Source organism: Zingiber officinale, chromosome 7A (genome assembly GCF_018446385.1).
Source record: "Zingiber officinale cultivar Zhangliang chromosome 7A, Zo_v1.1, whole genome shotgun sequence".
Classification (NCBI taxonomy): Eukaryota; Viridiplantae; Streptophyta; class Magnoliopsida; order Zingiberales; family Zingiberaceae; genus Zingiber; species Zingiber officinale.
The window spans coordinates 139,382,535-139,400,116 of NC_055998.1; the positions used below are offsets into that span (position 1 = coordinate 139,382,535).

The 17,582-nt window shown below is 35.3% G+C and overlaps 1 protein-coding gene across 1 annotated transcript; it reads right to left on the reverse strand.

The window, feature by feature from the left end:
* Nucleotides 1-5,156: 5,156 nt before the first annotated feature.
* Nucleotides 5,157-8,309, reverse strand: LOC122002854 (receptor-like protein EIX1). Its single transcript, XM_042558206.1, has one exon. The coding sequence runs from the start codon at nt 8,275-8,277 to the stop codon at nt 5,317-5,319; it is 2,961 nt and encodes a 986-aa protein (XP_042414140.1). The 5' UTR covers nt 8,278-8,309; the 3' UTR covers nt 5,157-5,316.
* Between the last annotated feature and the right edge of the window lie 9,273 nt (nt 8,310-17,582).

The window sequence follows — 17,582 nt, forward strand, 5'->3', positions numbered from 1 at the left end:
AAAAGAAACGACCTCAAATGGTCCTACACAATACACTCTAAGTGTACTAGTGTAATTATACAGTCAAGATAAACTGATACCTAATTACACTACGACCTTCTAATGGTTTGTTCCTTTCCATTTTGGTCGTGAGCTACTGTTTATAATTTATAAGGTACTGATAACATTATCTTCTGCATATGACACCACATGCTATGTTATCTACAATATAAATTAATTGAACAACTACAAACAAATGTAGATAAATTGACCAAATGTGATTCTTTATTTAACATGAATGTTTACAAAGTTTAGGCTTTCAGTATACACTCCAACAAGAGCAAGCAAGATTGGAACCAACTCCCCTTAAATTCCCGGTGGTTGAAGAAGGTTTAGAAGTAGTAGCCACCTCGGAAGTAGAGTAATCGTGGTTCCACTCAAATTCTTCTTATTCTTCCTTTTTCCTTTCAAAATTCTCTCCGGAGGTCTTAATCGGTTCAGTTTTAGCACCCACTCCGGAAGCTCATGTTCTCCTACACAATCAATAAAAGAAAACACCTCCCACACGCATGTGGGATAAAAAGAAAATAGGAGAATATTAGTGTGGGTAAAAGATATTTCAAGAAATGAATCATAACTAATAAAATCAACAAATGGTATCTCTATAAAATTCTCTGAAAAGTTACACAAAATACTCACCTTATCGTGTTGAAAGGTACCTAGAGTGGTGATTATTACCTCTTCATCATCAACTAAATGCTCAGACTCTATTTCTGGTAACTGTTCAACTTCATGTAGTGATTCTTGGGTGCTTGGCTCCATAGCACAAGTCCCTACACTTACATCCTCTATTCTTGGTGATTCTTGAGGTAATGCTTCCAGTAAGCATTCCCCTACACTTAAATCATCTTTAACAATTAAATTTTCAATTCCTGCATCATTCACAACATCTAAAGCAACAACGTTAGTAGAATCAAAAATTTGAACAACTACATCATCATCACAAATAATTCTAGAAAAATCTTGCGAAGAAATGGAAGTAGGGTCAGGCCTGACAAGCTCTCCACAATCCACCTCTTCACTGGCTCTTTGTTTTTGTAACTGATTAATAGATGATGCAATCTGATCTAACTGACTCTGTATATTCTGTATCCTTGCAAATTGTTACTCTTGATGCTCACTCATTTGATGCATAACTTCATTGAATTTCCACATTGATTCTTCAATTTGTTCTTGTGCATCCTCATACCTATTCCGCTGCTCCATAGGTAGGTAGGACTGATAGAACTGAGTCTGAGGCTGATAAAAATAATTCTCCATCCCATCTCCAAAATACTGATGATATGGATCCATGGTCACATGAATTTCCTGTTCTTACACTGAAACACTAGCAAATAAAATCAGAAGACTCAGGAACAAATAAAATCAACACATGAATATATAATCATGAAAACAATCAAAACAACAATCCTAAAATTACTAAACATTGCATATTACAATTTCCCCGGCAACGACGCCAAAATTTGATGAAGCACAAAATCTATATTAAATGTCACAAATAGGCTTATCAAATTAACAATTTAATATTTCACTGAACCCTTTAATTTCACAATAATGTTGTAGTAACGAGCCCAGGATCGATCCGAGGAACCAACGGTAGAATGTAATTTAGGATTGTCTTTTTATTCCTATTTTTGGGGTTTTCGATATAAAATTAGAGTTGGGGGGATTTAAGCTTGAATCTAAATCTAACAAAAGTGAAACACAACAGTAAAGAAATTAATCTAAAACAAGAGTGAAACCTAAACAAATGAAATCTACTTGTGTGCCAAAAATCAAACCATAATGCATTGTCACCCTACATTATAATTAAATCATTAACACACATCAAACTAAGATTGAAATAACAAGACTCAAGTAAATCTGATCTAAAGCAAGATGTAAACCCTAGCTTAGAATTTAAACACTAAACAAGTAACCAAGCATCAACTAAAACTTAAACTAAGCTTCAACAAGGAAAGAAATGCTAACTACTTGCATAAAAAGATAACAAAACATAAAAGTAATCTGTGCTAAGCTATAAAACAGTAAGAAAAAGAAATAAACCCTAACCAATCCAACTCACAACCAATCTCACCAAACTTCACACTCTTGCCGTCACACAAGAGTGCCAAAGTTGAGACCACCCAACTTTGGACCTCAGTGGAGCATCTCTACAGCGTATCAGTTCCAGGATTGCTCAAGAACGCCGACGGACCACCCCCGGCGAGCTAAGAACATCCCAAAACCCAAGAAAATGCCGAAAATCTGGAAATCTGACTCTGGATCTGATGGAAGGCTGTGGAACGCGGATGAACGTCGAGTGAAGCTCAGGAACACCGGAAGACCACCTTCGAATGTTGCTGATGGGAATCGGAGCTTGGATTTGGAGGACCACCGCCAAATCGAGCTGGAAAAGGAAGATGCCGCGAGCCAAATTCCACCGGAGAGAACACCCTCCAATGGCTCCAGATGATCGGGATGTGCTGCCGTGAAGCTCTACAATGAAGGTTGAAGCTCGGGAAATTGATTGGAGAAGGAATGGGCCGAAATCCGGAAGATCATCGCGGGACGAAGCTTCTGTGCGTGGAGGAATCGACGAAGAAGCTGAGCACTGTAGCTTCTCTGTTTTAAACAGATCTCAGATTTGAACCGACGGCTGGGATTAATTTGGAACTAAATCAACGGTGAAAGTTCGCCTAAAATCCGATCTGAAGGTACTGATCTTGATCTAGAGTCTGGATCTACTCTCCCTAGGTCGGATCGATCAGATCATCACTGGATGGCCCAGATCGGCCCAGTCTTCATTGAACGGCCCAGATTGTTTCGGCCTGGATCAATGGCTAGATGAACTCAGATCTGGATCAAAACTTCTGGATCTTCATCAATGGCTCATATCTGCTCCCCATTAGGTTGGATCGGCCAGATCTTCAACGGATGGTCCAGATCTGTCCTATTCTTGATAAACGGCTCAAATCGACCCAAAACTTGATCTTCTTGATTGAACTCCGATTTGAGCCCAATTTCGGTCTAAATAGATCCAAATTCAAGATCCTTTGATGCCTACAAAATAAGAATCAAATATTAGCATCAAATAATATAAAAATAAAGTAATTTGCAATTAAGTCCAAAAATACACACAATGCACAAAATGTGATATAACCATGATTTTAACCTATGAAATCAACATCAAATCATGCATATATGAATCAAAATAATACAGTAAAATCATGGTTATTATATATCTATTGTGAGGGATTTACTAGACTGTGTAAGTAAACCATTGTGATATTACCCACATAGCTACTACATGAAATTCAATCCCTGCACAAGTAATCTTCAATGCCATTCACATTCAAGGGACAAACAATAGTGTGTATGCTCTTCGCTTATCACTTGTTTAATTACTAAAGCAACTCTTGTTTAATTACTAAATTTTAAATCTCTGTGATTGTCAACTCATCCCTTTGATTTCTAGTGTGAAAATTAATTAGGACGAGGAGGAATTATATTAGTCATGGCTCATGTTAGCCATATTGAAAAGTGAGATCTTTGGAAAATAATTCAGCTAAGAAGTCCATTTTCCTAATTAAGATATATTCCTGTCACTCTTGACATATTTCAAGCTTTAATTTCCCATAAATATCTAGTTATTCTTAACCTGCTTAGGATCTTTCCACAACATCAGATCACTCTTGACTTATTTTAAGCTTCCCCTCAACTTCGTTCAAGACTACCTCACATGACATCCGGTCTGAACCATAACTCTAATACTATTTATTTGGAGTAAAAGAATTTATATGTCTTCTCAATAATATGATATTATCTATTTTAGACTTAAGAACTCATGTATTTATTTTTGAGCTCTACTTTAAATATCTCATATCAAGGTATTTTTCATCTTCTAAAGTTATGAGTTTTTTTATATATTTCTAATATGGAATTTCAATGGGATTCCAATAAAACTTGCCTTTAATTTTTCTTATAATTCACATTTTTATTCTTGATAAGCTCTAATTCTTCTATGAAGCACATGATATACATGATTATTTTTAATTGTGAAATTTTAAAAACTACTTTTTTAAAATTGACCTCATTTAAAATTAATTGAGATAACATTATAATTTGTAACTTGAGAATATATAACTGCAATTTATGCTCTTAATTGGGATTAGTTGTGACCACTATATTTATATTTTACCGTTTGCATTTTGGATTAGTTTTGTTGCATTCATATATTTAACAAACATGCGACTTACCTTAAATATTTTTTAGTTTTCATTTCACCTCAAAACATTCCACTTCACCTTTAAAGTTTTTCAATTGCTAATATTCATTATTGCCCTTAAAAACTCCACTGCATCTTACAGCTTACTTTTTTTTTCTTTTCTGGCTAAAGTATTACTTTATCCATTATTTTCTAATATCTCATTAATTTTACGGCCTTTCTAATTTTGATTTCACCGTAAAGGCTTTTAGTTTTTCATTTTTCCCCTGAATTTTTTAATTTTAAATTTTGTCATAATAAATTCTCTTTATTTCCATATTTTTCTAACTACATATTTTTTCCTTTGTAATTTTTTTTTAACTCTACTTTGTTCATTATTTTTCATTTTTATTTCAATTCCAAATATAATGGCACGGAGGCAAATTTATAACAAGCAAATTATTAAAAATCCGTACAAATTTATTTTCTTATTTTTATTTTTTTGACATGGTAAGTTTATTAGGAAGAAAGTTTTATTTTACCCTTATAGTTTTTCAGTTGATCATTTAAACTTCTGAAATTTGGTAAATCATATTTCACATTTATATTTTTATAAAATTATGTTTTTACAACTCTAGTTCTATTAATTTAGTCATAATAGTTTTTATAATTTTTTATAAAATTTTGTCATGATAATAATCAATAAATCTATCAAACTACGGAAAGATTAACACAATGTGCATGTAAACCATCATAATTAATCTTAACCACACTTTCTACAAATGACTCAACACTGGTATAAGTAATTTATAATCTTATTTTCATTTACTATTAGGAATTCATATTACTGCAGAGAATTATAATAATTTTCATAAAATGAAAACAAAATAAGTCATTCTTTGTGTCATAGATTACACTAAAAGCGCAAGGATAACATTGTTTCATTTGCAAAATATCATAAGAATATGATTCTTAGAAGTACCATGCTTACGAAGAAAGCTCACAATTAATATGAAAAGTTACATTCATCGTCATCTTTATTTTTTTTCAAAAAACAAAAAAAAACTATTCATTCACTAATTCATTCAATCTTATCTTGATTGCCACATAAACTTTATCATAATTTCATCAACCTTCTGAAAGTAAGAATGCCTCCATCTTTTCTTGAATAGTAGAAGAAAAAACACACTCCACAATCCAATAAAATATCCAAGTGTACTACTAAGATAGATTGATAACGTTGGTGATAATATTGCATGCTCCTCGCTTGTCGCATTGGTATTGTTCCCATGAAAGCAACTCTTGTTTACCAAGTCTCCACAAAGAAAAGGATTACCAATATAAATGGATGCATCATCTAATGTTTGAAGCTGATTCCCAGAGGGAATGTTTCCAGATAGATTGTTATAAGACAAGTTCAAATGGTTCAGAGCATGTAGTTGTGACAAATCTTGAGGAATAACCCCTGATAAATTATTAAAGGATAAATCCAGAGTTTCCAATGAACTCATTCGGCCGATGCTCTTTGGGATCTTGCCTTTGAAGTAGTTTCTTGATAAATTCAAATTGTAGAGTCCAACAAGATATCCTAATTCTTTAGGAATCTCATCCGTCAATTTATTATTTGAAAGGTCTATACTCTTCACAAGATAAAGAATAGATGAAAATGTTAGCCGCTTTCCTTTTATGACTAAAGTAATGCTTTCACTTCCGCTATAAATTTGGGCCGCTACTTGTATAAGTATTGGTACATCGAAGGAAGGAAGTCGTTCAACCGATGTTGAAATCATTGTGCTGAAATTTCCAAAGGAATGTGGTATTGATCCTGATAATTTGTTATTTGCAAAGTCAATAATTTGTAGATCCCTCAAATGCCCAAGTTGTGGATCGATATTGCCATCGAACATATTTGAGGACAATCGAAGAATGCGCAACCGCTGCCAACTTTGCCCAATCCACAAAGGTATATTTCCAGAAAATTTGTTGTCGCCAAGATCAACAACCAATAGCCAAGTACAATTTTGAAGTGATGACGGAAGATGCCCTTTAAGATTATTATCATTCAAGTGCAGGAACATAAGATTCGTCAAGTTGCCAAGAGAGCTTGGAATTTCTCCAAAGAGCATATTGTTTTCCAAATTAACATAGTGAAGTAATGAACCCTCCTGCCAACACTTGGGAATTTCTCCAAATATTTGGTTGTTTGACAAGTTGAGGTGTAGAAATGTATGAAAATGACAAATATTAGATGGTATGCTTCCATTAATATGATTATGTGAGAGAATTAAATATTCTAATTGTGGTGTGAATAACGTTGGTGGTAACGACCCTGAAAATGCATTGTCAGATATATCTATCAAATTTAGGTTGGGTGGTAAATGAGGAATTGGACCTTCTAATAAATTCGAACCAAAATTTAAATAATCTAATTGGGTCAAACTCTCTAGGGATATGGGCAAAGTACCACTAATTTTATTGTGGGAGAGATCTAAAAATTCAATGACAGAAAAAGAGTTCCAAAACCATTCAGGCAAGTTGCCCTCAATATTTGCATTGTGCAAGTGAATAGTGTTGATAGATTGTTGTGAACGAAGCCATGTAGGAAATCTGGGACCTAACTTACAGGAACCAATGCTAATTATATATAATTGAAAAGGAGGGGTCCAATTGTGGTCTATTGCTATGGTGAGAAAGTGGTTATCAGACAAGAACAAGTCGTATAGTTTGGTCAGGTTGGAAAGATGAAACTCAGTAATATCACCCTCAAAGGAATTAATAGAGAGGTCAAGATACTCTAAGTTGACTAGTTTCCCAATCTCATGTGGTATTAATCCAGAAAGTAAATTGGATTCAAGAGATAATGTATTTAAAGTAGTTAAATTTCCTAATTCACTGGGTATTGGACCTGTTAGTGAACAATTATCAAGGTACAGTGTTGATAAGCTTGATAGATTCATAATCCCCATTGGTAAAGAATTTCCAAGGAAATTATAGCTCAGGAGGAGGTATGTTAGATGCTTCAATTTCCATAACGTATCAGGCAGGGGACCAGAGAGCAAATTCCCAAAAAGATCAAGATGTGAGAGGCTATTTAAATTCCCAATTTCAGCAGGCAGTGCCCCTCCAATTTCAGTACGCCAAAGTTCAAGAGATGAGAGGCTTGTGAGATTCCACAACCAATTAGGAAAAGAAGAGTTGAAGATGTTCCCAGTAAGATCAAGAGTAGTGAGAGAAGTGAGGTTGAGATGGAAGTTGAGAGAAAGGGGGATATTAATATTAATATTAATACTACAGCCTTGTAGATGTAATTGTTGTAGGGAAGGCAACATGTTGACTGCTGATAACCAATTATGGGAGGCATCGCTGAGATTCAAATAGGACATGTCCAAATAAATCAAAGAAGAAAGGCCAGACAGCCAGTCTAGGCTGTGACCAACTTTAGGAAAATAAAGATTATCATGTGAGCCGAGATCAAGATAACGAAGATCAGTTAAGTTTCCGAGATGAGGGGGAATGATTCCACCGAAGTTGGAGCGAGAAAGATCAAGATACCTGAGTTTGTGAAGAGAACCAACGAGAGGTGGAATTTGGGTGCCCTCAAAGTCATTGCAACTCAGATCTAAGCTTTGCAAGTGAGATAAAGACAGCAATGATGGATGCAGCAGCTCACCCCTCAAAGCCATGTCTGGCACATTGCGTTCGTCGTCATTTGTATTTCCAAGGTTGAGCTCGGCCACTCGTACGCTGCCTGTTCTGTTGTGGCAGACCACGCCAGTCCATGCGCAGCAGTCGTCTCCTTGGGCACGCCAAGAAGACAAGCGGGCGGAAGGATCCTTGATGGCGGCTTTGAAAAGCAAGAGAGCATCCCTCTCCCTCTGCAAGCACCCCTTGCTGCTCACTCTCCCTTCTACTCCAGCTACCTCCATAAGAAAGAAAGCCAGGCCGATGAGCAAGACAAGACGAAGATAGTAGCAGCAGCGGCAGTACTGGGGGTGGTGCAGTGGCCATGGCTCACGGAAACAGAGTGTGCTTCTTCTCCAGGCCGTTGCCATACTCTTTAATTTAATTGGTGGATTCTTATTAATTTTGCAGCAGCCCAAAGGCAAGGCAATGTCTATTTATATTGAAGAATGAAGTGTTGCTGCAGTCTACTTCCTTGAGGCGATCGGTTTCACAGTTTTTCTGCAGGTGGAAGGGAATGAAGTAAGAGTATAGGGGGTGTTTGGTTGATGAGTTTAGGAATGCTGGAATGGAATGATAATAAAAAATAGTGTTTGGATTGTGGGTTTGGGAATGATATTTTAGGAATGATTACTAGATTTATGGGAATCAATCAAATTCATATAACTTGATGGGTTTCATTTTCATTCCTATTCTCATTCCACCCTACTATCAAACCCATATCTATAGTCATTTTCATCATTTAACTAAACACCCCCTTAGTATTTACTTCCTTTCAAATCGTTATAGGGGTAGTGAAGCTTGCCAACTTGTGTACCATAAGAATGCCTGTGTGGAAATCTATTATATTAATTAATTATAGCGATCGAGTGGTCCATACATCGATCGTTTTCTTGCCTGTGTGGAATGTTTTTTTCCTGCAGCTCACGAGACGGCGACATTAATTAATGCAGCTGAGGCGCGTAGGTCGACATTAATTTAAATTAAATTAAATTAATATACCGCAATCTAATTTCTTAATTAGATCTACTCTATTTTTGTAAGTAGAATAAAATAGTTTTTTTTTTCTGTAAATTAAAGATGTAAAAGAATAATTTTCTAGTGTTTCAAGTTTAATTAAGTAGAATAAAATAGTTTCACTTTTTAAATTTCATTAATTTAGGATTTCAAATTCTTCTACATATTACGGCTTCCTCATCCTATATAATTTCTACGTGAGAAAATACACAGGATAGAAGAAGAGGATTCTATCTTGTAAGAGTTCCTTATCTTTGTGCTGCATGAGTTGTCAATCTTTATCTATTGTTCCAAATTCTATTAATTTCTCTTAATAATGTACTTAGATATTTTGTTGGATTATGGAATGTGTCACATGTGCTATTCAAGAGAAAACGAAGGTATGAAATAATTAATGATATTTTTTAAAAAAATCTCAGTCTTCAGCGTAACAATATTGTGAGCTTTCATTATAAGTATGATACTTTTACTTTTAGTAATTAACCATATGCTTGTGATATTTTACAAATAAAACAATATTAATTATGATTATAAGACAGATCGTTTAAGTTATGAATTAGATGAGAATGAGATTGAAGATGGCTTGCATGGAAGTTGAATTCTTGTAATTGATATGGGTAAAGTCACAAATGATTTTTTACATGCAGTCTATTGAATCCCTTGCAATAGTTAACTTAAAATTGGAAAAATTAAAGTAAAATGAAATTTTCTACTTTTTTTTTTAAATAAGACTTTAAAAAAAATACATCACTATTATTTATTATTATTGGTGGTGGTGGTGGTGGTGGATTGATTTAGGCAGATTTCCTCCGACAAAAGAAAGGCATGGCTAGTGGAGGCCACCGAGGGTAAAGGGATAGGGTGGTGGAGGAGAAATTAAATCGACAACTAAGAGTGCTCATCTTTCACTCTTCGGAGCCTATATACAACATCAAACTTTTCTACACACTTTACATGCATCCTCGTTAAATCACTCACTATCTGAAATTGAAATTATTCCATACGATATATACCTTCATTCGACACTTAATTAGAAAACTAGAGCTCTTGCTAATAAATATTTAGAGTCGTCTCAAGACCGGCACTGCCCAAAGATCACAATTGTTCTACATTTTACATCCTCATTAAATCACTCTGTTGTGCATTGGGAAACTCTCTTCATCTCCGCCTCTAATTGCGGAAGTATTGATAATTCTAAATACATAAAAAACGAATTGAAATACTAAATGTTTATAGTGACCTTGCACAGATCTACAATCGGCGATGACAAGATTCGTTGTCGGAAGAACAACCACAGGATCGGAAAGCTCTCCGCAATTCCACGAACCAAATCCCACCGCCTCATATGTTCTTCCCTCTTTCCACCATCGCGTGAAAACTCTTTTTCTCTTTCTTACCTCTTACCATTGTCGTGTGAAAACTCTTTTTTCTCTTTCTTACCTCTTACAAATGAACCTTGGACGCACCCCTTATAAAAGGAAATAACCCAGGGGTATAATAGACTTTTCTATTAAAAGTAGTGGGGAACGTGGGCATGTTCCCACGTTCCCATTTCCTACACGAAGAAGAGGAGAGGTGGAATAGGATCGCTCACAAGGTAACGAAGAAATCTCACATAAGAGAACGCAAGAAGAAAACAAGAATAAGAGGCAACGAAGGATTGATGGGATGCCTACTCTACGAAAATGACCAAAGTTTTATTAGAACTCTCTCCACACATACATAGGGTTACAATGATCCCATATTTATAATGTCCAAACCCTTACATCATGTTTCGGACCAAAACCCCCAAAATTCAAGTTTTCCGCCACCTCTCGGATAAGACACAGCGGGGTTGTGCTTGGTCGTGTCGCTTCTCCAGAACTAGATATAGCCTCATTTTGGCTGCTGATGGCGAAGAACTTGGGGTTTATAGTTGCTGTTTGCTAATTGCGAAGACACTCGGTTTTATAGCTATCGTTCGGCTGCTGATGGTGAAGACCCTCGGGTTTATAATCGTCGTTTGGTTGCTGATGGTGAAGACACTCGGTTTATAGCCATCATTCGACTGCTGATGCGAAGGCCCTCGGTTTTAAAACCGCCGTTTGGCTAGTGATGGAGAAGACCCTCAGTTTTATAGCAGTCGTTCGGCTGCTGATTGCAAAGACACTCAGTTTTATAGCCACCATTCAATTGCTGATGGGGAAAACCCTTGGTATTTATAGTAGTCGTTCGGCTGTTGATGGTGAAGACCCTTAGTTTTTAGCCTTCGTTCGGCTGTTGATGGTGAAGACCCTCAGTTTTATAATCGATGTTTGGCTGTTGATGGCGAAGACCCTCGGTTTTATAGCCGGCCCGACACTTACACTTTTGTGTTGCAGACTATGTGGAGTCTTCGCCCCGTTAAACTTCCAGCCACATCCTCAGCTTGCCATCTTCTTCACTTTCGGACAGGAACAGTGACGAACCATAAATCCCCTGGCCTATCGACTCCACCGAGCAGACAGTGTGTCCGGTAGGACAAAAGACAACCCTCCAACAATCAAACAGCCGAGTAAAAAGAAAATAGTTATGTTTAGTACGACTGAGTTGGGACGCCGCTCAACAGGGACGTCCCGACTCAATCCTATTGAACAGAGTTATTTTCCTTTACTCGACTGTTTGATTGTCGGAGGGCTGCTTTTTGTTTGACTAGACATGTCGTCCGCTCGGTGGGGACAGTGGGCTGGGGGATTTACGATTAGTCACTTAACCCTAGTTGCAAGCTTTCAGAGGATGGTCGTTCGAACGGTCACATCCGACCAGCCTTGGAAGCCTATTCGGCCAATTTCGTCCAATCGGTGGACTTGGGCTTTTGACTATCTTGGCTTTGACCTCCACATCATCTCCTCTTCCCTCCTTTGACTTATTTTGAGTGGGACCCCTCTTTATCATCGTATCACAAGCTTTCCTCTTAAGTCTAGTTGAAAGAGATTGTAAGTTTGACTGATTGGACAATTAGTATGTTCTGCAACTCTTCTTCCTAATCAGGTTTTCTAGAGTTTAGAGCTGTTCGGATATGACGTTCACCATTTATGTTATTTGTTAAGAAGCTAACTTTTCCCTGACCAGACATACTAGGGTTTAGAGCCGTCGCTTGGTTGTGATCATCACTATTCCTACTGCTTTTCAGGAAGCTGATCTCTTCTCCGATCGACCAATAATACTCCGAGGTTGATATCGCTCGGATCTAACATGGACAACACTTAGCCGTTTTTTTAACTTCTTGATGATCTCTTCTTCGAGCAATCCCCTTTCACTTAATGCCTTTAATTGCTACTGATGTGATCATGATTTCTTGGAGACCATTCAAATCCCTGGCCATTAATGTAAAGCACATCAACCATGCCTTTTAATCATACGCTTCCATTCCTCATTAATGCCACCTGTGGTTGAGTGCTAACTATCGCGATCCTCTGCCGCCACATGTGTGATGTGACATATGACTGTTGGGATATGATGTAATGGCTACCTTTTCAAATTCAACGACCAAGATTTAACCTTGTTTTCTAAAGTTCTTAATCGGTCGATTCTGGGAAATCATCAATAAAGTTTTTAAACCCTTAATTTCTTCCTTCACCTCTTATCGTTTCCTTCTTTCTCGTCATCGCCTCTATTGCTTCTTATCCTCTGCTTCTCATCGACAATCTTCCTCCGATAAGTTCTTTTGCCTTCCTCCTTTTTGATCTTCGATTTCAATCTTCTATTCCAAGGCACATTCCCCCACCCCCCTATGTATCTCCACCAATAAATTGCACTTTTTAAATTTTGGTAATGTTATCTATAAATTCACATTCTGAGTATATTAACTTGTATTTTTCTCCAATTTTAATCATTTTTATTGAAATTTAAATTGATCATCATTAATTACATAGCTGGGGTAGCACAGATCTCCTGGATCACTTTTTTATGGTCCAGAGGATGTGCCACTTGTATTTGCGGCCGGATCGTGGTCACGATCCAGCCGCAAATGATTGCGATTCCTTTCTGGGTTCATCGTCTCCATCAGGTTATAGTTTTTGTTCGGAGCGGGCGGCCAGAGGCCGCCCGGAGGCCGCCAGGAGACTTCCAGTGATGGATAAGTGGCCAGGTTACTAGGCACCGAGCGAGGGTGTCCTTCGAGCGGCCTCTGACCGCCCGCTCCGAATAAAAAATATAACCTAGTGGGGACGGTGAACCCAAGAAGAGATCGCAATCATTTGCAGTCGGATCGCGGCTACGATCTGGCCGCAAATACGAGTGGTACATCCCCTGGATCACAAAAAGTGGTCCAAGAAATCTTGCCTCTGGTAATACTGACATAGAAAATGAATTTGGGCATTTTTACTTTTAATGGACAAATTACCTATGTGACAAGGTCTACCTAGACATTAAAATAAATAAGGAACACAAAATCAAAATCACATCACCTTAAAAATAAAATTAATAAAATAATTTTTTAAAAACTATGTTACACCCATCATCAAGTTTGTTAGAAGGGGTAAAAAAAGGAAAAAAAAAAATATTATACTTAACATTGCCTTAGCCAGCTAGATAATTATTGATGATCAATTTGAATTCCAGGTAAAAAAAACAAATGAAATTGAAAAAAAATATAAGTTAATGTATTAAGAATATAAATTTATATATAACAGGACTAAAATTGACCTCTATGTTAATAATTAACCACTAAAAATAGTAAGAATTAAAAAATCTTTAGGATATTTTGATAATTTTAAAAGTTCATGGGAATGAAAAAAAAGAAGTTAAATTGATGGACCAAAATGACCAAAGTAAAATAATATAGTTTTACAAAAGAGATCAATGTGACATATAATTTCACAAATTTGAAGGGTTGACATGATAATAAAAAATCCTGAAGGCAAATTAAGTAAAATTTTCTACCTAACAAACTCACTCATTGCATTACATTTTTTGTAAAAAAATAAAAAATAAAAAATAAAAAATGAGTTTGTAGAGGATTTTAATAATTTGACTTTGTAAATTGTTTGAAATAGAATGGGTGCTCATGCTAGGCAGTGGGCCGGCACGACTTGAAATTGGGATGTGTTGAGCATGACCTAAAAGTTGAGTCCCTAATGCTCAATATGACCCAAACTCCTAGTCTAACTTGACACGAGATAGCTTGATCTTTAGGGTGCATTTGATTCGGGGTTATGTTTGATAACCTTGGTTATCCATCCAAGGTTATCAACAAAAACCTTGTTTGGTTTAGGTATTCGATGATTCCCAAGTAATGTTCCATTCCCGACACGTCAGCAAAAGGGTCATGTAGCCCGGAATTGGAAAACCTCAGAAAACTAAAGTTTTTCTTGATTCCGGGATTAACGATTTTTTTTTACCAAAAATACCCTCCGATAAAAAAAACATGAAAAAAAGAGAAAAAATATTAAAAAATATTAAAAAAATAAAAAAATGTTTTAAAAATTTTAAAATTTTAAAATTTATTTTTTTTAAAAAATAAATAATTTTAAAAAATAAAAAAAAATAAAAAATATAAATTTTAAAAATAAAAAATAAAAATTTAAAAATTTTTAAAAAATTTAAAAAATTTTAAAAATTTAAAAAAATTTAAAAAATATTAAAAAATTTTAAAAATTTTAATTTTTTTTTTAAAAAAAATTATATAAAATTTAAAATTTTAAAAAAATTTAAAAATAAAATAAATAAAAATAAAATAAATAAATTAAAATTAAAATTAAAAAAATGAAAAAATATAAAAAATATAAATATAAATAATATAAAAATATAAAAACATTAAAAAAATAAAAAACACATAAAAAAGTAAAAAAATATACAGGAAAAAAAGTAAAAAACATTAAAAAATAAATAAACAAATAAATAAATAATAATAATAATATTATGTATAGTTGGTTTTGTAATTGAGGGTAATACAATAAAATATTAAACTAGGGTATTCATTAAAACCTTCAAACAAACAAGTTTTTGTTGCATTACCTAGGTTGAACCAAACAACATTTGGTTATGTTTTATTCCCCATAACCTTGGTTATGTGATTACCTGATAATCACATAACTAAGGTTATATATGATGACTTGAACCAAACGTACCCTTAATGGGTTGTGCAAAGCATGATCCATACTATTTAGGAAAAAGTTTTACTTTGCCTTCACAGTTTTTTAATACATCATTTTACCTCAAATTATATCTCATAATTAATTTTTCATTCTAATAATTTTGCTCCATAATTTAGTCTTTATTTTTATAAAATTCTCATAAACTTTTAAAATTATCAAAATAGGCCTAAAACTTTTTTAGCTCTTACTAGTTTTAGTGGTTAACTCTAAACGGTTCATAATAAGAAAATTAACAATAGTGATGTCGTTTTAATAGTTTTAAGCTAAAATTTTCAACTAAAGTTTGTTAAGTTGAGATAACAATCAATAAATCTATCATCTATCGTGAGAGATTTAACACCTTGTGCAATCAAACCATCTATGACACTGCATAATATTTTGCAATCTCATTCTTATATACATTTGGGATTTAACAACTCACAAATTTTTTTTAAAATTTAAATATAAAAATATAATAATTTATAATTTTTTTATAATCTTAAATTATTCATAATATGTTAAAAATAATATAAATTTAATATATCAGAGGAATATTTAATCTGATTTATGAGGACAATAATATTATTAGTTGAACTCAATAAAAATTTGAGTTTAATAAGATATTTAATAAACAATATTGATCAATCTCGGTAAGTTAGTAAATAAGTTTTAATATAGCCAAGCTCATCACAACTCAACTATACTCGTTTACTCCTGTACACACATCTATATAACAAATTCAACTCCCACATAAGTCATCTTCAAACTCATTCTCATGTACTTTAGGAATTCAACAATCCACTTATCCACACATGAAATAAAAATAGCATAACTATATTCATAGTTTACATTGATGTCACAATCATAATATTTTTCCGTTTGCAAAAATATGACAAGCGTATAGTTATTAAAAGTATAATAGTTACAATAAAGCTCACAATTCTAACAAAAAAAATTATTTTCTCTTAAATAGCAAGAGATGAATGTTGGATTTTATTTCTCAATTAGGTGGGATTACATGTTAAAGTCATAACACTGATATTTATCATAAAGAATTAGTTTAATAAAGTGATTTTAATTAATAGTTTGATTATGAGTTGATATTGGATGTCAATTTTGTTGGACATAAACAATCTGCTGGAGATATACAGGGTATTATCCGAATTTAAATACTCAAATTAAATTCAACTTACAGCTGAGATGACCTGAGCTGATAATCTCAGGCTGCCATCAGGGGCTGGTTTCTGCCAAGTGATGAAGGCAGGCTGCACCGTGTTGACAGAGCGGGCTGAGCGGCCGGGCGGGCAGGTCGGCCGAGCAGACAATTTGTCCAAGAAGATCAGTCGAGTGGGTAGAGCGGCTGATCGAGATTTAAAGTCGAGCGGTCGAGTAGACTGACCGAACGATGCAGACAGGTCGGGCTGTCAGAAAGGCCCGCCGGGTCGAGCAGACAAACCGGGCGGCAAACAAGTCGGGTTGTCAGAGAGGCCGGCCGGGTCGAGCAGACAAACAGGGCGGCAGATAAGTCAGGCTGTTAGAGAGGTCGGCCAGATCGAGCAGACAGGTCAGGCTGTCAGAGAGGTCAGCCGGATTGAGCAAACAAGTCGGGCTGTCAAAGAGACTGGCCGACCGGGCGATGCTTCGAGGCTTACAAGGGTCGTCTGTTCCCAAGATACAACGACCAACCATGAATCTGACCAAATACTGGTGGTCACGGTAAGCTGAGTGGTACCCGAATGCTACCATGGGTACTCCGCTGAGCAGGAGATGTAGAGGAGGAAGAAAAATGGAGAGCTTTGCTTGCTGTTTGTTCTCTATGATCGGAGCCTCCTTATATAGGAGCTCCTTACGTGGCAAAATGTTGGTTGTTCCACTTGGACAAATTTTGCCTCGACCGATCCGACATTCGTGTGCGCAGGTCGCACTCGCATACAAGTCAACTTGGTTCAGTGTAATCCGGGTCCTGGATTTGCACCCCCTACTCACCCATGCGTAAGAGAGAGTCTCTCCCCATGCATTTGTTCACATCCTCAATGTATGCGAATAAATATAAACCAACAAAAATACCTTGAAAATTCCAATGTGAGACTAAAGTTTCATTCACAATGGAGCCTCTTTCCTCTTTCATTTCTTCCCCATTCACTTATTCAATAAATTTTATATGTAGAAAATCATCAGTTCACTTTGGTTGTGGTCCTCATAGGCTACATACATATATAGGCTATTGAATTTTCAATTATCAAGTGTTCGATCTTCCATGTTCCACTTGTACTTTATTTCTTATGTCAACTCTTTGTTGAATTTTAGACTTTCGATTGTCAAATGTACAGTTAATTATGATTTACTTGGACTTCTTCATCTGTCAAGTATTTAGTAAATCTTGACCTAATATACTTAACTTTTTACTCAACCTTCTACATCCAAGTCAATCTTGGTTATCATAATTGATGTCAATTGCACCAATAATCTCTCTCCAATAAACTCTTTTTCTACTTAATGTCTCGCTCTTATCAACAAGTATATTGATTAGATATTGAAAGTCAACTTGAGCTTGTCAACCTGAT

Excerpts from the sequence above, each read along its gene's own strand:
- LOC122002854 (XM_042558206.1), bottom strand. The coding sequence starts at position 8,277 with ATGGCAACGGCCTGGAGAAGAAGCACACTCTGTTTCCGTGAGCCATGG.